The sequence below is a fragment of the Myotis nattereri genome (assembly GCF_964212035.1).
Source record: "Myotis nattereri genome assembly, chromosome: 5".
NCBI classification, from domain to species: Eukaryota; Metazoa; Chordata; class Mammalia; order Chiroptera; family Vespertilionidae; genus Myotis; species Myotis nattereri.
This window is the reverse complement of record NC_138080.1, coordinates 47,001,199-47,022,291: the sequence shown is the minus strand read 5'-3', so window position 1 is coordinate 47,022,291 and position 21,093 is coordinate 47,001,199. Positions and strand designations below refer to the sequence as shown.

Here is a 21,093-nt window from a genome sequence, read left to right as displayed (position 1 = left end):
TTCCAGCTTATAGTTTCCTCCAGTCTCAATATAAGCAACCAAAAGGGAAAAATAATGAACATTTCCTGGGCATTGTCATTGTGCTGGCTGATGGAGCCCCACAGACATTACAGTAATCAGCCCCTTACCCACTGTTTTGCTTTCCGCATTTCAGTTACCTGTGGCTAACTACAGTACAAAAATATTCAATGAAATAATCCCAGAAATAAACAGTCAGTTTTAAATTACACACTGTTCTGAGCAGCATAATAAAATCTGATGAGTTCTGCCTCTGTCTCTTTGGAATGTGAACCATCCCTTTGTCCAGCCTGCCATGCTGTATGCGCCCCTTGCCCGTTAATCACTTAGTAACCCTCTGGGTTATCAGATCAATTGTTGCAGCATCGAAGTGCTTATGTTAGGTAACCCTTACTTCGTGCACCAGGCCTCTAGTACTGTTCTATTTGTCCTATTTTATTATTAGTTATTGTTGCTAACCTCTTAGTTTACTTAATTTATAAATTAAACTTTATCATCAGTATGTATATACAGGAAAAAAACATGTAGGGTTTGGTACTAGCTATGGTTTCAGGCACCAACTGGGGGTCTTGGAACGTATTCCCCATGTATAAGGGGGACTACTGTGTTATCATTTAATCAGCTCCATAACGCTTTAACAAATTGTTATTTTACAGAGAAATAAACTGATGTTCAGAGAAGTTCAAGTAATTTTCCCAAGGTTACAGAGCTAAAAAAAAAAAGTGAATATAGATTTTCTGTGCTCCAAATCAGCATATAGGAGATTTTTAAAATTAAAGATCAGGATCAGGATTCCGAGAAAAAGAATTATTCAATATAATTCAATTACGACGACTACACTTAGACAAATTATATAGTGTTCCTGGATTGATATATATTTCTAACCTGCAAAGTGAACTGAATCTTAAGACAAATATGCTCTCTTACCTGATGATTGCAAACATTGAGTTAAAATTCTTGCATTCCCTACAGTGGAGTGCTATCTTGATGAAATGCTTAATGATCTTCATCCTCTTCAGCTGGTTTGTCTCTCTGAGAATTTCAGACGCTACCCAAAATGTTTCCTGGTTAATGACTTCTTCAAATTTCTTCAGGTTGGCACAGCTGGTTTTTGATTTCAGTTTAAATAAATCATCTATGTATTCAGTAGGTTCAATGTTGCGGAAGAGTTCAAAATTTCGCATGGAGAGTTGTGTGGCAACTTCCACAGTACTGAGCTGCAGCAGGGAAATTTGACTCTCTCTCAACAACTCCTGAGCATCTTCATCTGAACAAAGGGTTTCTGTTTCCATGTTGTTTTTCAAGTAATATCTATAAAAAAACAAAAATTCAAAGCCTAAGCAACAGTCTCATGATATTCCTTAAAAGAACATTGCTATTTTTTACAGAACATTTGAAAGAACACTGAATTGAATGATGGAAGAATTATTTGACTATAAGAATGTAGCTGCTGCCCTGGCCAAATGGCTCAGTTGGTTGGAGCATTGTCCCGTACACCAAAAGGTTGTGGGTTCGATTGCTGGTCAGGGTACATACCTAAGTTTTGGTTCCAGCTTAGGTGCATATAGGAGGCAACCAATCGATGTTTCTTTCACATCAATGTTTCTCTCTCTCTCTCTCTCTCTCTCTCTCTCTCTCTCTCTCTCTTAAAATCAATAAAAACATATACTTGGTGAGGACGAAAAAAAGAATGTAGTTGCTGTCTCAGTCACCAGATCGTAGACCCACCTATCCAGAAGTCACTGATGAAAATTAACAAATCACATGGAATTTCATGTGCACCAGTTGTAATTTCTTTTTCTCTTGTCCTTCCTTGATTTTTATATTATTTTGCCCCCCCCTATTTTTTGCTAAAAATGACAGAAAATAGCTAAAGTTTTCAGTTTAAATAAAGAAATAGGCTCTCAATAGGAAGCAGGAAGATCAGACACAGGTCATGGTTCTACTTTCCCAGAGAGAATCTGGCTATTGATAGGTTCATATTGGATCAATCCCAGTTTAGTTATTCAAATACCAAAAAAATCTATAAGCTATTTCCCCCCTATTTGATTCACCGAGTAGAACAAAACTAAAACAAGATTTTAACTGCTAAATATCGGATTTTCACAAAAACCCCTACCGGTAAGTGGGGCAGACATTACTCCTATTTTTCATATGAGAAAACAGAGGTTACCAAAGATCAATGACTAACTAATACCGGTTACAGAGATAGGAACTCAGAGCTAGTGCTCCTTTTGCCTTGTAAGCAACTTGTTGAAAACAGAATCCAGATTGTTTGCCTTGTGATTTTTTTTTTTAAACAGACACTTTTCCTAAGTCAAATTTCATAAGAAGAAACAGAACAAGTACAGAGGGAGTTCTGCCAAACTGGTCCTTTGCGTATTTTGCCAAGGCAAACATGGCAGAGAACGCATACCCTGGGCCACTGACATGCTGATTTAACACACAGTTTTGGCTACTGATGAAGCCCATGACATCTCTCCATCTCTAATTTTCCTGAATAATGAATGTGAATCATGAATCTTCACCTCAACGGGGATTTGTAGAACTCCATCATGGTTACAGATATATCAACGTACATTGAAATAATAATGCGAAAAAACTGACCTCCAAATAAAAGAACGCTACCTGCTAGTGGCAGGGTTGGCAATGAAGTAAAAGTGAAGAGGAGTAGAAGGTTATAGGTGTTAGCAAGAAAACAGGTTTTGAATGAATCTTATCAGGGTTTAGATGCATAAAAAATTCAAGTAAAGTGAAACACTCCATATGGTGAGTAACACAGAAAAAAAATGTGATCTTGGGAACCACGTAATTTTCAGTCAGTGCAGAATCTAGTCATTATATGAGAGTCAAAACTTAACTACTTTTTCAACTTTTACTAATCTATGCTTTGAGAATACAAATTACATACATCTATCAATGGAAATACCATTCAAGAGACTGACAAAATCATGTACAATGTTTTCTTTCAAGTTGCATGTGTTATATAAGCATGTATGCAGCAGGAGACCAAGCCTGCAGCAACTAAAGTTTGGTGCCAGAGTTAAGAAGTGTTTTTCACAGTATAACATATAAATACACAGCATGCGCCAATTACACTGTCATAGATGTCTCCGCCTAAATAAATGAAGCTCCTACAAGAGGTAGATAGGCAGGAGCAAATGACAATAGAAAGTCATGAGAAAGCATTTTTGTGAACGTACATTTCCAAGAATAAGTGAGATCTGTGACTCTACATCAGGCTTTCTTTACCATTCTGCCAGCCCAGGGCTGTAAAGAGCGAGCATGAGAAGTTACTGCTTGCACACCAGTGTGCAATAACAACATGCAGGCCACAGTACCCTTATTTTGAACAAGTCCTTCAGAGATCTTTGTGAAGGTCAAACTTTACTGTGTGCATTTACTTTGATAAAGCAATTTCCAGTGAAGGGGTTTGAAAAACTTCTTAATCTGCAGGGATACTTAGTCTTTTTTTTTTTTAAAGAAAGATTTTTTTGAAAAAAAAAATATTTTTATTGATTTCAGAGAGAGGAAGGGAGACGGGGAGAGGGACAGGAACATCAATGATGAGAGAGAATCATTGATTGGCTGCCTCCTGCATGCCCCCCGACAGGAATTAAACTGTGACCTCCTGGTTCATAGATGGATGGTCAACCACTGAGCCGGCTGGGAGGCACTTGGCTCATTTAAAAAACCCTTTGGAAGTGTACATCTCTTAGACTTTGATGTGGGTTTGAAGGGGCAGGTAAGCAAATCCAAAAAGATACATATTGAATACCTTCCACTCAGCTGTATTCTATCAGCAAGTTTGGAAAGCTGGTCTGGAAGCCTTCTCTGCTTGATGACTCCCTCAGGGGTGACGGAGACCTCACACAGCGAATACTGGTCAGGAGTGGCAGTCACAGCAAACTCCCTGATGGCCTGAATGACCACTTCCTTCGCCGTGGTGTCCTTGCTGATCATGATGTATCGGCTTTGCTGATCAGCTTTGAAGACCCTTAGCACTTGATCTGGCAAGTCTGGGGGAAAGAAAAGCCATATGTAAATAGAAAGGATTTTAATATATGGAAATACAATTAAGTGAAGTAATCTGAAAATAAAATAAAAAAAACCCCTCCTTATTAAAGAGAACGCTAAAATTTCCCCTCTCACATATTATAGCTCTTCTTCAAACATGCAACCAGTCCACATGCTGACAATCTGCACGGACGCATTTCCCCTATAGATAAACGCATCATCTACAGACAAATGCAAACTCATCAGTTCATAGCAAAAGGTAAAAAAAATAAATAAATCTAAAGTTCATCTGTATTATATACTGAAAAGCTCATTATTAAGCTGACCTAAAATAGGCCTTTTATTCTATTTACTTCATATGACCTAGTAATGCCTGCATGGTATGTATCACCTTCATTTTAGGAAAGAGAAAACAAGTTCAAAGAGATTAACTTGCCCATGGCCATATCACAGCAGTCTGAAGAATAAAGACGAGCTGGTTCCAACTGTTCGAAGGTGCACCCTGACTAAGCATCTGATAAATCCAGGGCAAACCAAGAGAGATACGTACAGCGCTATCACCATTCCATTAGAAGAAAAGAGATGATTGCAATTAAACAAAAGCAGCGTGGGTAGTGCTCACCAGGAGTAGTACTGAAGTCCAAAATGCGATGGTGTGACTGCAGTAAATCAGGGTTGCTGGATGACAAGGTGCCACTGACGGGCAATGCGGTTGGGATATGCTTTGTCTGCCTTAATCCCACGATGCTGTCATCTTGAGACTGACCAATCCCAATATCACTGAACAAACAGGAAAAATAGGAAATAGCAGTCAACCAGGTAGAATGTTTAACTCATCAATATATAACAGACACAGACCATAAGTAAATCCCATCTCACAGAACATGCAGTGAATGTAAAAATATTGATGAATTTGGTTGAGAGCTACAAATGTACCTACTGCTTAAGACTGTATCCAACTCAATTTGTTTTGCTGTTTCTTAAGTGTAGAGTGTGTTTCTCTGAAAACTATGTCTTTTAATTAAGACAAATCATAACAAATAGTAGTTTCTCCAAACAGAAATACTTTCAAGAAAAGATATGCTCTAGGTTCTGATGGAAACAGACTTTTATTTTTTTTGGTTATTATTATTTAAGTGTTTGTATTAGTTTGGGAGGGAGCGGGAGGGAGAGGATGAGGAGAGAGACAAACATCGATTGGTTGCCTCCGGCATGCACTCTGACCTGGGATCAAACCCACAACCCAGGCATGTGCCTTGACCGGGACCCGAACCTGTGGCGACCTTTCGGTGCCAGGGACGATGCTCAACCAACTGAGCCACACGGGGAACCACACAGGTCAGGGCAGAAACAGACTTTTTAAAAAGTACATTAAAAAACACACTTAGTTCTCACTCAGCTGACGGCTTCCGCATCAGAATGTAAATTGTTTTATAATCTGATCTTTACGAACTGAAGAAACTGAGTGAAATGAATAGAGGGGGGAAATCCAAACTGTCCCAATTTCATTCTTCAGTGTTTCAGAGAAATGAGATCACTACGGAGTCAAATGTAAATGAGCCCTGACACAGACATTATTTCTTAATTACACAGAGCATAAGGAAGCAGTGGTGCAGAGTGACATTTCTTGGCATCAAGGAAGAGGCAATGAAATTCCAATGACTCACTTTTAATTCTCTACTAAAAATTTCTAGTTACACATTGAAGTTCCCAGAGAAATACTGCTTATTATGGGTAGCTACAACTTCATTTCCATTTATAAAAAACCTGTTACTGTGGACAACTCTAGAAACAAAGATTTGAAACATGATTTAATAATAAAGATTATTTCTAGATTTGAAGAGTCAACTGTTTTTAAAACATCAAAATACAACAATATGCACGCACACACAAAAAACAACTAGATCACAAGCAAATGGTTAGCGCTCTGTCTAGTTTCTATAAATACCTTGAAAGAAGAAAAAAGAAAATTATACTAAGGTTGGAATGTCATAAATAAAATTAAGGCATTTAGCATCAGTTAGGTTTTCAGACATTAGAGCTTGACCAACTACTTTTAATGGTTCTGCTAAAAAGATACCCAGTAGCATTCTCTCTTGCTCTCTCTCTCTCTCCCCCCCCATCCCTCCTCCCTCTTCCCCCCGCCCCCCCCTCCTTGGCAAAATAGACATTATAAAGGTAAATAAGCACGGACAAGAGCTTTCTGTTGTCAACAAAAATTAAAGGTAATTTTAGTGTAAGTTCTTTCAAATTTATAGGTAAATCCATGCCAAAATAAAATTTCTGTTTATTAAGCACATAGAGGCATGCATATAAAGACTAAAAGTGTTAATTTTCTGTGAAACATCCAAACTTTTACACTGTTAGTCAAGTTTTAGTATTCAACCATATAAGCCAATTTTTACTGCCAAAAATATTAGCTGTAATCCATGAGCTGAGATAACTACTATGGGCTCAGGCCAAAGATATAGCTGACTGGTCCGCCCCTGCACAAATGGCTGTAAATATTAGTATACTCCAGGCACACCCAGAAGAGCTGCCCTCTTAAGAAATGTTTCCTTCAACATTTTAACACCTAATATGATCTAACTTTCTCCTCTTGCCTATATTTCTATTATCCACAGACGTGCGGATGCTCCAGGATTGAAACTACTTTATATTCGAGACGATTCAGAAACGTCTTTGCACACATCTTCTTACTGTTCAACCATTCCAACTCTCTCATTGCTACTGAAATTGGTTTTTGGCCTTTGTTGATTTTAGACTAGTGACTTACTCCCTGTTTTCTCTGGGTTCATCAGTATCTCTACTTTCCTGACAAACAGTTCTGAATCCTACAATCCCCTTGCCTTACCCCTTTCTTTCCCCTCTATTTACATCACTCCTATGCCTAACCTTGGCAGCCTGCCATTATTCAGCATCTTAGTTTCCATAATATTTATAATGTTCGAGAGAGAGGGGGGAAAAAACAAAACAAAATGACATAGCAAGAAGATTTCTCTAATTCACTAGTTTAGTGCCTTTGTAAAAAACAAAAAAATCTTTGCAAACACATGCTGATTTCTAGGAGAGAAAAGTTTAAGTGGTAACCAGTATTAAATCAAGTCTATCAGACCAATAGATAGATCCTACATTTTACTGAGTCTTTTTTAAAAAATATAATTATTTCTTTCTACTGCATTGCAATAGAAATTACAGCAAATCATTTTTACATAATAAAATACATAAGTGATTCATACTTTTTTAAAAAACTGCAAACCAAGATGCTTCCTCAGTGTGCTAAATTCAATACCTCTACTTATTGTCTTTCTGTCCCCTTCTTTAGCTTTTGAATATCTAAGTTCACAGAGAACAAAATTATACATAGTATTTTCATACTGTGTACCTTGTTAACATCCTGTACTGTGAATAGATTGCATCCCAGTTCTTACATGTCACATTTCTATTAATACTTGCCAGAGTCACACTGACATTTTATTTTTTTTAAGGTTCATATTTAACTCATGGTCAAATATTACTCTGAGGTCTTTTATTATTATTGTGCTGCCAATAACTCTACAATGTGAAGGTTTGAATGTTTCACAGAACATTAATACTTTTAGTCTTTATATGCATGTCTCTCTGTGCTTAATCAAGAAGGGTCACTTTCAAAATCGACTTCTGTTTTCTGTAATGCAAACCTAATCCATGGCCACTTGGAAACTTACTCAATATAAATACACTCTCAAGTCTATATATAAAACCATCTTACTCACTGCTTATCCTTAAGACTCTATAACAGAAGTCTTTTGTAGATGATGCAAAAACATCAATCATAATTCAACGGGGACAATACAAGTTTGACACTCAACCCATCAAAAGTATATTCTGGACCATATCTCTTTAATCTGTGGGTGAAAATTTTAACTGAAATGGAATTTAAAAATAGAAATGCTTGATATAGTCCTAAATCTCTGTAACTACTGCTCCTTTCATTATAAAGGAAAAAAAGAACATGTTTTTAAGTTATCTCTTATACCACTGTAGTTTGAGGAACCTATATATATAAAAGCCTAAGCGACCAAACAACTGAACAACTAAACGACTGGTCGACCAGTGGCGATGACGCACACTGACCACCTGGGGGAAGATGCTCAATGCAGGAGCTGCCCCCTGGTGGTCAGTGTGCTCCCACAGTGGGAGCATCACTCAGCTGACCGAAGGGCACCAGGGGCTGGGCTCACAGCTGGCAAGTGCAGCTGCAGCAGTGCGAGCCTCTCTTGCTTCCATGGCAGCACTACTGAGCGGCAGCAGGTGCAGTGGGGCCCGGTCCAGGCTCGGGCTCCTCCCCGGCTGCCTGCCATTTCAGGCACTACTACATCCCTCTGGGGATGTTGGATTGCCGGTTTTGGCCTGATCCCCACAAGCAAGGGGGTCCCGGATTGCAAGAGGGTACAGGCCAGGCTGAGGGACCCCACCAGTGCATGAATCCGTGCACTGGGCCTCTAGTATATAATAAATAAATTTGGTGCACCAATGTTATTTAACATTAAAAACTTTTTGACTGATGGTAACAGTTATATAAAACATCCTTAGACTGAGAAGAAGCCAAAATGAAGAAATAACCAAGCAAACAAGCAAAGCTTAAAAAAAAAAAAGTGAAACCAACAACTTTGTCTAGTCTGAGCTCCTGGCATGAATAAACAGCCAAAAAGAGATTTGAGAAATTCGAGATACACCTAACATTCTGACTGTAGAGAATACTGGGAAGAAGAAAAGGATTCTGTGTTTGGTTGGTGATATATTGGCAATGGCTAAATAACTGCAAACAGAAAAGAAGGGAAAGAAGAGAATGGCAAGGATGAATAGTAGCAATGGGAAGAAGCAAAGATTTGGTTTGCAAAGAGCAGATGCTGATGGTAGAGAAGACACTCAGAAACAAAGAAATGGTAGCAAAAAACTCCCACTTCCCAATTATAGAGAATATGGAAACAAATACAACATATTTTTAAAGACTAAATGAGAAATAAAAAAAAAATAGTTCCAATGAGGAAGTGCTATAGCTCTCTCTAATGAAGATTGGGATGAGCAAGTAAATGGCAAAAACATTATTAAAATAAACTTGATTGTTCAGGATTTCTTCTAAGATCGCTCAGGCATAAAAGCTTAAAATCTTTTTTAGACTCCTGCAAATATTAATTACCTAATTGCCATTGCATATTATTATAACAAAAAATAATGGACACAAAATCTACACAGACACTTACTTATATGGTTTCTGTGGCAAGATACTGATCCGAGTCTTGTCGAGTATCTTCTTTAGCTTGTTCCTTCCTCCGACGGTATTGGCTTTACTTTTTTTATTTACCTTTTCAAGTCCTATCACCTGTTCCACATCTACAGCAAGATCTGGAATGGAGTATCGACTGGCCTTTTTGATGTCTCCAATTTTAGGAAGATGAGGGGCACCATTTCTTTTCTCTTCTGACAATCTTGTCAGAAGTTCTTTAAATACTAAAATGGAATAAACACCACAGAACACCCATTATAAGAAATTGGAGCAATTAAAAGGCAACTGTAGCACTTGGAAATAGATGAATAGTATAGATTTCAGCTATCAAAACTGTAATCTTACAGGAAAACTCTACTCCAATGAATGAATGACAATAGGAATCTGCTTTATAATGTGCTCTATCACTCCTACTCAGGATAAGTTAAAATAAAGTAGCTTTTTTTAAAAAAAAATTAAAATTGATTTTTAGAGAGAGAGGAAGGGAGAGGGGAAGAGAGAGAAACATCTATGTGTGGAAGCAACATTGATCGCTTGCCTCCTGCATGCCCCCTATCAGGGAATCAAGCCTGAAACCCGGCATGTGCCTTGACTGGGAATTGAACCAGCAACCTTTTGGTGTGTGGGATGATGCCCAACCAACTGAACCACACCATCCAGGGCTAAAGTAGTATATTATTTAAATGTATAGGTATTTAAAACATTTATGAATAAACACATTGATAAAACGTAATTTTTATGGTCATCACATCAGTAGATTCTGATTTAGGTCTAATTACATACTTACATAATTAATTATATATCTATGCATTTTACTATAAGTGTTCTTATTCCTATAATGTTTTATATAACTTATAAAAATGTCCTTTTTATGATTAAGATAAAGATTATAAAGACCAAAAGGAGAAAAATGAAAGTATGCAAAACTACTTACCAAATAAATTGGTTTTCACAGTGATAGATAAATGTGTGTTATTTCTAAGAATTTCCATGGCTTTGGACAGCTGAATATTTTCAAAGTTTTGACCATTTACTTCTAGTATCTAAACATAAAATTATAAAATGAATATCAATATCCCAATTGACTGAAGAAAAAAAGAGAGAAATAGTTACCCTTAGAATCGGGATTTAGAAATATCATACCTGATCCCCTCGCTTCAAGCCGGCTTCAGTTGCTTTGCTGCCTGAATCGACACTGTCCACAAAGATCCCAAATCCCTTCTCTGAGCCTCCAAGTAAGATAAAAGGCAAAGGAGCTTCTCGGGATGGTTTTGTTAATGTCATCAATCTCCTTTTTGCTTTAGCTGCACATGCAATATTTAACAGCCTTAGATGTCCACCCATTTTCTGTAAGAGTTCAGAGAGAGTGGTTTCACAGACAGGCTGAATAAGATGAACTTAAAGCTGATGGTTTTTAAAATAATCACAACTATTACCTCTCTTTCCAGATTATTTTCAAATTCTTCTAGAAATCGAGTCATCGCAGGATCTCCTTCAAAGTCATTGAAGTGATTATTTACCCACAATAATACTACCCGTGTAACCTGAAAAATTAATTGTTTTCAGTAGGTTTTCTAAAAATTCAGTGCTAAAAGTTTGCAATTAAAGCGATTTCAAATTAGACATCCAAACAACCTAGAAAATAAACTAAGAAAATAAGAACTAAGCAAAATTAGAAAATAAACTAAGCAAATAAGAAAATAAACTAAATACAAAAAGCTTCAGCAATGATTTTATTCATAAGGAAATAACCTTCTAAATATTTATACTCTGAATATTGACTCTAGATTGTTTTGCCGAGAAGGGTCTTGAATCTGTGAAGCTTACTTACTCTCAAAATATATTTGCAACAGATTACCATAAAAACAAAGCTATAGTAAAACCAAAATAAATGAATACAAGATAAAGAAGACAGAACTTTAAAAAGAAATAAAGGTAGAGGGCAGAATAGACACAAGGAATTAACAGTATTAAGCCTAGAAAGATCTATAAGGGAACAAGTTATAAAAGGAAAAAACTAGCTGGGAGTTACAGGGAGTTACAAATTACTTGTTAACATTAAGATTCAGAAACCTCTTAACACCCATAATTCTTCAGGAAAAATGAATAGCCTTTTCTCACCCTACACATGTGTCTTCACACAGTCCAACACTTTCATATAGGCCAATATATACACTCTCAGTTATGGATTTTATTTTTTGTACCCAGCAAGAACTATGCAACATTTATTAGACTATAAGTTCCACGAGTACAACAACTTCATGTTATGTTCTAAGGGCATCCTTAATACTTATAACAATGCTTGGCATAAAGCAAATTCTCATTAAAATATTACTAAATGAAGTGAGTATAATTGCAACTTAAATATAAAACTACTTGTTTTCTCTTATATGAGTTTAATTTTCTAAATTTGAATAACAAGATAAAATAAATTTTCTATAGAATTGTTTTCAAACATTAACCGCTTAAAATGAAAAAATAAAGCACGCTATTCTAGCAGTAAAGAAAGAGATGATGGTATATAGTTAATTTTTAACCACAGTTTAAAATACTATTTATTGTTAATATGCTGTGATAAATTATAGTATAAACCTAATCACTCTTGAGTTAAATCTTGATATTTACATTAATTTTATGTCATTTACCATCACTATTGCCCAATTCTTCAAATGTAGGAAACATATAAGATGATTCCCCTTAAAACGATATCTAACTCTTGACTTTTTTATAAAATTAAAATTTTGCAGCTGAGAAGCCAAGTTGAAAGTCCACTAGCCATATTACACACTAGAAAAACGAGATTCATAAATCATAAATTGAAAACTACCACCAACAGCAAGCAACCTTTAGGATGTGCTGGCTTTACGCGAGGTACTACATAAAGAACTTTATTTTCTATTATTCATTTTCACAACAGTCCCAAACAGATGTTGATGATTCATTTTACAAGTAAATATGTGTCAGGAGGGTGAGATGGCATATAAAGTAAATGACAGAGGCAATACCACTCAAATCAAGTTTTTACGGCTGATGAGCCTGGTTGAGATCTAGGCCTGTGACTCTCAGAATATGAACTGAAAAGCAATACTGTCCAAACGATTTCCCTAGGAACACACAGCTAGTTAGGAGCGGGACCAGCACTAGAGCTTGGGCTTTTCTCCTGTTCTGGATTTCCCCACCCTGCCCCTCCCAAGTCTGTCTCATACAAATCAGACTGCACACGGGAAGAAGTACAGACTATGATTAACTCTCAAACTTCGTAAGAGGATGTAGTTTACCATCCAATCTAGCCTTGACACAGCTCGCAAGAGATGCTGAAAAGGGTCTGTTGAGAATTCTATTACTGGGACCTACCAGCCAGCAATGGTTGTCATGCAATGCTGCTATGGTGCCAATTTAAAAACTGTAACTTTTCTTTTATCTGGTATACACTGACCCTCTACCTGGATGATACAGATTCCTATGGAACCCAGATGGCTGGGGGTTGTGCTTCAAACACATTCCCAAAAGAACTAAAATTTAAACATTTGTCAATAATTTACTAACATTTGCATAAAAAAGAGATAATTTTAGGACTGAACCTAGCAACCTATAACAAGAACTAACATTTGTATCACTTTTGCTTAAAAAGTACACTCTCTTATTCCATTAAAATAATCTGAACGTAATTGGCATGACAAATACACTAAAGTACACTTGTTTATATATGAATATTTCACATTTAAAGGCCAAACTAGAATATATTTTCCAACCTTATCCCTGAGGCTCGGGTCATTAAACCACTCCAATAACTTCTTGCCCACTTCCATTGGGCTGGAAAGAAAAGTCCTGTAGGTCAATAGGAAGTCTTCTATGAACGTTGGATCCACCACCGAATGCTCTTCCACCAAATGCATTGTTAATCTTTCTGAGGTGCCCTGTAGCAAACAGAAGGTTTAATCACTATTCTGCAGAAATAGCATCTGAAATGTTTAAATCTTCAATATAAGTCAAAGTGGGTAGTGATATATATAATTAATAAAACTGCTGTTCACCAGGAAATATAAAGACTTTTTACAACTGGTAACTTTTAAGAAAAACTCTGCCTAAAAACTGGGTAGGAGGATCTACAGTTGTCATACCTGCTACTGCCAATCAAATAGAACCATATCTGTCTTACCTTGATGACGATGTGTCCCTTTCTTGTTCCAGTTCGATCAAGCTCTCGGTGTTCTTTCACCATAACAATTTCTCCTTCTTCCTCCACTTTTTGCATGTTCTTCTCTACTTGGTTGAGAATACGGCAATAATCTTGCTGGGCTATGCAGACAAACTAGAATAAAATATAAGTCACATGTTAATGATAAAGTGCTTGCAAGAGACTTAGCAGTACTAATAACTCAGTGTTTTAATTATTTAACTCTGACATTTTTCTATGTCTTTCCCATACTTTCTAATGAGTGCAGTAATGAACCTTAATCAGAATTCTCCACTTTTTAATGTAGTTCTTCCTTGCTCAAGAAAAGTTTCATTTTTTAGAATATTTATGTGCAGTTTATATTAAAAACACTAACAATTTTTAAAAATCAGGTGGTAAAATTAGGAGTCCTTTCTCATGCTTCTTCTTTGACAATTAAAAAAACATTAGTGGAGGGGAGTGGAATCTTAAGAGGATAGACATAAAAACAATCACCATTTAGTGGGTTTTAAAAGTTTGAAAAAATGTTAAAAGCAGGATTTTAAAATAAAGATGGTTTTAATAAGAAGACACTGAAATTCCATACATGGATATGTGGGATATTAAAAATTTGCTAATTATATTAATAAATCATTTTAAAAAGTCTATTTTTTAAAAAAGGTCCACAAAACAAGCCATATACTTCTAAGCTCAAATCATTATTCCTTATAACAGGTGTTAAGGGTGATCCTTTCTCTTAAAGAAAAAGTTAGCAATACACACCAAGCCATTACTCCTCCATGACCCCTAACACACACACACACACACACACACACACACACACACAATGTCAGGGCTTAGGGCAAAGCACTTAATTACATTTCTTTGCAGTTTTAAGAAAAGTTAAGAGCGAATTATAGAAATCACTTATTACACAAGTTAACGAAGGCCATTGTTGCATCTGAATTCTGAAGGATTTATTCTTATTTAAGAATTCATTTTGGGATAAAAAAGCATGAACATTTCTTTTTCTCTTTTAATGTGAAAAGGTGAAAAAAAGGGGATGGTTAAATTATAGCATATGTAAGATAAAATATGAAAGCCATCCAAAATCATATTTTCATAGGTCATTTAGAGTTCTGGCTTAATGTTCATGATACTACATTAAATATTTTTAGGGTGGAAAACCAAATACTGTAATATTTATAATGACATCCTCCTTCTCAGCGTTTTGCAGTAGCCATACAGGACTTTCTCAATTTATCCTCCAAATCATCCCATAAAGAAGGCACTACTATTATCCCAGTTGTACAGATGAGGACACAACTGTAGCATCAGCTGCTAATTTACCCAAAGTCTCATAATTATATGCTTGCCAATTAAAAAAAAATTGTATATGCATATCAAGATCTTAGAAGGAAATATAACAAAATGTTAATTATTTCTAAGCAATCCTATATAACAAAGAGGTAATATGCAAATGGTTGTTATGCCGTGATGTGTAACGACCGATCAGCAGGAGGGCGGGGCATCGGGCTACCTGCGCAGAAAGCTATGAGCAACGGTGGGCAGGGCGGCCAGCTGAGGCAAGCCACAGTGAGCTACTAGTGCAAATTATAACCGACTTTCATTTTTTAATATACTTTTCTATATTCCCCCCCCCCCTTTTTTTAACAGAAGTTGCAGGAGCAGTTCACACTTGAGAAGTACCGTATTACAAAACTGTTTCTTCCACTGAGTTGTATGATATCACTAATTTTTGTATTAAGACTTCAGAATCAAAAGTTAAAATTCAAAACATATAATTACTTTCCTTGTAAGTAACTATACATAGTTTAATTCATTTTTAAAAATTCCTTAAAAAAAACCCATTTCCATTACACTAACCCCATATATAGCGCTTAGCCTTTTTGTCTCAAAAATATTTTTATTTTTAAAACTTTTACAGAGAAGAAAAATTGTTTCCCCTGTCTCCAAATAACCTTAGGTGTTATTTCTTATACTTAGTTTTAGAGAACACAATTCTATCATTTTCTCATTCATCTCCTAAAAAAGAAATATATTCCTGAGTTAAAATGACTAAGTAGGCAGAAAAAAAAAATGTATTTTAAAGAGAAATGTACTAAAATTAATCTTCAAGACTAAGAATTTAAGAAAATTAAAATAAGTTTGATTTAAAATTCTCAATGTCTAGACAGATAGTTTGGGCATTTTTTTTTTTTTTTGAGATATAAATGACATTCTCCAGTTTACTCCATATGCTTTTATCTGCAACTATCAGAATATGTGATTCAAACTTATGCATAAGGATTCACATCTGCACTAAATCCAAAGTTAAGGGTAGGCTTAGCACTGACTGAGTCAATGAACCAAATATATTATGAAGGACTCAGGCTCTTTTGGTCTCTTGATACAAACATTCACAGTCTGGACTTCAACCTAAAGCAACTTCCTCATGGCTCTAGGAAGCATGCCAGTGACAACTAAGCTTCAAGCTTCCTCATTCACATGCAGGAGAGTGAGAGAGAACATTGCTTCTAGTTTGGGCACTTCTTCAGCAAACTAAAATGCCATAAAAAAGAAAAATCCCAAACTGAATTTCTAATATGGCCATACAGAGCTGATATCTAAAAAGAAATTTAAGATGAAAACATTTAGCTACATTTTTATTAGCAGATTTATTTTTGCTTTAAGAAGTTTATAGATATAGTGAGAAATTAATAGGTAAAATAGAATTTTAACTGGTAAATTCAATTTGTGAATTTTTTTGGTGAGGTTTATACTTTCAGACAGCTGTTGACACATAAAAAGTATGCATTATGATCTTGGCACTATGATCTCTCTCTCTTTCTCTCTTTCTCTCTCTCTCTCTCTCTCTCTCTCTATATATATATATATATATATATATATATATATATGTATGTATATATATATAAAAGTCTAATATGCAAAGTGACCCCTCGGGAGTTTGACTGGGAGTTCAATCACTCACTATTACATGCACTGACCACCAGGGGGCAGTGCGGAACGAAGGAAGGCCCCGATTGGCCTTGATCACCAGCCAGGCCTAGGTACCCTACCTATGCACAGGGCCTCTAGTCCTATCTAATAATAGACAAACATGGTAATTAACCATACCCCTGCTACACTTCCCATTGGCTAATCAGCAGGATATGCAAATTAACTGCCAACAAAGACGTCAGCCGGCAGCCATGCAGCTGAAGCGAGCAGGAGGCTTGCTTGCTCCAGTGATGGAGGAAGCCAAGGTTCCCCGCCTGCCGCAGCCTGGCTCTGAGCTCCAGATGCAACAATGTTGCAATTATAGAAGCTAAACAAACCCCAGGTACCTGATTTCAGCCGGCAGCAGGCTCAGAGCTTAGAGCACCAGTGATGGTAACAGAGTTTCAATTATAGAAGCTAAACAAACCCAGATACCTGCTTTCAGCCAGCCATGGCCTCAGAGCTGGAGCCGGCTCTCAGCTCCAGTGACAGCTATAGAAGGTAAATAAATCCCAGAATAAAAAAAAAAAGAGGCTGGGAGCTTCAGTCACCCGCCAGCCTGAAAACAGCCCTCAGCCCCTCACCCAGACTGGCCAGGCACCCCTGTGGAGACCCCCACCCTGAAGGGCGTGTGACCAGCTGCAAACAGTCATCATCCCCTCATCCAGGCTGGCCAGGCACCCCAGTGGGGACCCCCACCCTGAAGGGGGTGCAACCAGCTGCAAACAGCCATCAGCCCCTCACCCAGGCTGGCCAGGCACCCCTGTGGGACCCCGCCCCCCCCCCCCCCCCAATCCAGGACACCCTTTAGGGCAAACCAGCTGGCCCTCACCCGTGTACCAGGCCTTTATCCTATATAGTAAAAGGGTAATATGCAAACTGACCCTAACAGCAGAAAGACTGGGAATGACTGGTCACTATGACACACACTGACCACCAGGGGCAGATGCTCAATGAAGGAGCTGCCCTCTGGTGGTCAGTGCGCTCTCACAGGGGGGATCTCTGCTCAGCCACAAGCCAGGCTGATGGCTGCCAGTACAGCGGTGGTGGTGGGAGCCTCTCCTGCCTCCTCAGCAGCGCTAAGGATGTCCGACTGCAGTTTATGTCTGCTCCCCGCTGGCAAATGGACATCCCCCGAGGGCTGCCGGGCTGCCAGAGGGATGTCTGATTGCCATCTTAGGCCCAATCCCCCGGAGAGCAGGCCTAAGCCAGCAAGTGGTCACCCCGAGGGTTCCCAGACTGAAAGAGGGCACAGGCCGGGCTGAGGGACCCCCTATCCCCGAGTACACAAATTTTTGTGCACCAGGACTCTAGTATAAAATAAAAACCCAGACAAGATTTTGCTTATAAAAGGCCAATGGCAGTTTATGTCACAGTATTATTTTCTCTTGGGGACATGACATCACAATTCATATTAATTGAATTAATTTTCACATTTGGTCTCAATATTTTCTTTAGTCTTTAATTAAATGTTTTTAAATAATGAATATTAACATAGTATCAGCACTGACATGTTAGCTACCAAGTATTTTCCGTATGTCAGCAATTATTTTTTTACTAGCAAGTCTTTCAACTGAGTCATACTAAGATTAATTTTCACGACTTTTAACATTAATTCCTTATCTTGTACATATTAAATAAAAACACTGCATAACTGTACCAGATCATCTTTATTAATCTATTCATACAACTTATTTTTAGAATGGGAGTTTTACTCCCATATATTTTGATGAACAGATTATCAATTATTAATGGAAAATGTTAAAATACCATCTGTATAGAACACTCTTTTTAAGAGAACATATTTCTAGAACACTTAGTTTTTGTGTAGTTCAAATAACTTTAAGGGAGATTTATTTTTAATTTCCTGGGGCAGGATAACACTAAAAGCACTAAAAGTAATAGTTCTACTTTAAGATCTTACTTATAAATCTAAAAGCTGACCTATTTATTTAGGCATAAAAGTCTTACCACAACTACAGATAATATGTTCTTTATTAAGCATAAAATAAACTTTTTAAAAATGATATTTTATACCTGGCAGTCATCCACCTTTGTTCTCATTACTCCTTTCATGTATTCTTTGTCCATGGTGGGAGAGACACCAAAACTATTTCCCATACATAATATTTCTGCTTTGCCATCTGGGTAAGTCACTTCTACAGAACCATTGAGAATCACTGACCAGGAATCCAGCTAATTAAAAAAACAAAGACAAAACAGAAAATAATATCATGATCATGCAGTTGTAAAAGACAGAATAGTCTCTACACATGATTTAGCAGACTTTTCATTTTAAAGATGGAACAAATAAGTAAAGTTAACTGTTTACCAAATTCACAGAACAAGGAACAAAGCATAGCCATGTATGTAGTACATATCTTCATGTCTAGCACAGGGTGTATGTCATTCTGATCTCTCAGTATGGCTTTGCATATTATTCTCTAAAAAGACATAAGGGGCCCTAGCTGGTTTGGCTTATGGATAGAGCGTAGGTCTGTGGGCTGAAAGGTCCCAGGTTCGATTCTAGTCAAGGGCACATACCTGGGTTGCAGGCTTGATCCCCAGTAGGGGGCATGCAGGAGGCAGCCGATTAATGATTCTCACTCATCATTGATGTTTCTATCTCTCTCTCCCATCCTCTCTGAAATCAATAAAAATACATTAAAAAAAGAAGACATAAAGGGAAAGTTCCTTCTGTTCCCCAAAACACATGTAGTAAATAAGAAAAAGTAATCACCACTGCCTGAATAAGGAAATTAGTTTCTTCTGACAAAAGGCATATTATAAACATTTAAGTTGTAACATCTGTAAAGTTAACACATAACAATATCTTTATCAATATCATTTGAAATACTGTAAATAACTGAAAACAAAACAATGGATTTGGAATACTTTCACATAATAATGAGCGTATCATAACTCTTGACTTATTCAAACCTGTTTATTGTTTTTTTAAGAGGGAAAAAGTAAGAACTGGCTTTCTGTTCATTTGCTGTATTGACAGAACCTCAAACAGAAACTTTTTAAGTGGAAGAAATATTTACTAACCTCTTCACCATCATTTAACACTATGGTCCCAGCTCTTTCCACCACTGCAAATACCATCACAGCACAGAGTTCTCGTCTCACTGACATTGTCATATTGGCAAACGCGGGCAACTGGTGCATAAATTCCAAGAGTTGTTCTGAAAAGAAAAGATACTCAGTGTAAAAATCACATTGCTTTTTAAAACAAGCAATCAAAAAGAATGCTCTAGGGTTCTTTATTTTTAAATGCCCTAAGATTCGACCCATTGAAAAATGTAATTACTTTAAGTATCTTTAGTACAAGTTGGCTTTCTTGCAGGTCTATAAAGATTTCTGTCATTCTGAGAATAGAGACATTTCCTTGTTGTGTCAGGAGCAATAGTATACACTGTAATTCAAATTCTAATGGGAATTAATAAATTAATAAACTTCAAATGAGAAATTTCTATTGAAAAACGAGCTGTGATTTTATTAAGGCTTATTAAGGGGTGAAATGATGAGCTGAAATGAAATAGAGCTCTGAGAGTTCTCCGAAAGCCATTGAAGTCCATTTCAGTGCCTTTAGGGAAGTGGATGCCCAAAACAGTGAGCAGAAATAGCTACCAGCTACCTTCAATCTACAGATATTCCAGGATTTAGAAACCAAGGGGTGTTTTCAATGGATCAGACAATCTATGAAAACTGGTCAATTAAAACTTTATATTGTAATATGTAAGTGACAATATATTATTCCTTATCCCACAGATGGACAAAAAAGAAAGACATGTTTGATCACTCAACTGGCGATGCTGTGGAAGAGCACTTCTACTTTGGTGTAAGTTTAGCTGTTGAAGAGATGAATGACTTCACAGTCTTTTCAAGTCCTGTGGTCTCGATTTTTAATTTTCTGTATTACTAGGTAGACTTACTAATTACTTACTATATTCTTTCCTTACTCTTCAATATGGCTCTATGAGGTACATGATTGTTGTTTTGTTTTTTTAAATATGTTTTATTGATTTCAGAGAGAAGAAGGAAGAGGGAGAGAGAGAGAGAGATGGAAACATCAATGATGAGAGAGAATCCTTGATTGGCTGCCTCCTGAATGCCCCACACTGGGGACCGAGCCTGCAACCAGGGCATGTGCCCTGACCGGGAATCAAACCATGATCTTCTGGTTCATAGGACCATGCTCAACCACTGAACCATACCAGCCAGGCTTGTGTTTTTTAAAAATCTCACAGGGAGGAAACAGACTCAAAGCCATATAATTAGGTGATAGCAGTAACATGTTTCAGGACCATCTGCCTCAAGAGTTCATGCTGGACATCACAGGCAGTGAAGAAGAGCAGAAGGTGTGTGTTGGACATCATTTGAATACTTACTAGTTATATTATTTTGGGAAAATTTATGTAATTCCATTAAGGCATATTTTTCTCATTTGTTAAAAAATAATATACATATCTTTATTGGATACTTGTGAAGATCAAATGCAATAAAGGTTAAGTCCTTAACACAGAGTAAATATTTAATAAATGAAAACTGCTGCTAATGTCTTTAATATATTCTTACCTTTCAAATTTTTAGCTAAGTAAAAATTCCACGATATTTTTCTTGTTTCCCA

The 21,093-nt window shown here is 36.9% G+C and overlaps 1 protein-coding gene across 5 annotated transcripts in view; it reads right to left on the bottom strand.

Moving 5' to 3' along the window:
- Positions 1-21,093, bottom strand: part of RAPGEF2 (Rap guanine nucleotide exchange factor 2) — a 233,688-nt gene that overhangs the window by 16,565 nt on the left and 196,030 nt on the right. For all 5 annotated transcript variants that reach the window (XM_081093130.1, XM_081093131.1, XM_081093134.1 and 2 more), the window contains 11 exons: positions 19,512-19,648; positions 18,498-18,656; positions 13,464-13,616; positions 13,057-13,221; positions 10,741-10,848; positions 10,448-10,651; positions 10,239-10,347; positions 9,282-9,528; positions 4,658-4,815; positions 3,797-4,037; positions 946-1,329 (listed from right to left, as the gene is read on the bottom strand). In XM_081093130.1, the coding sequence (XP_080949256.1) occupies positions 946-1,329; positions 3,797-4,037; positions 4,658-4,815; positions 9,282-9,528; positions 10,239-10,347; positions 10,448-10,651; positions 10,741-10,848; positions 13,057-13,221; positions 13,464-13,616; positions 18,498-18,656; positions 19,512-19,648 (2,065 nt within the window). The remainder of the gene's footprint in view (positions 1-945; positions 1,330-3,796; positions 4,038-4,657; positions 4,816-9,281; positions 9,529-10,238; positions 10,348-10,447; positions 10,652-10,740; positions 10,849-13,056; positions 13,222-13,463; positions 13,617-18,497; positions 18,657-19,511; positions 19,649-21,093) is intronic.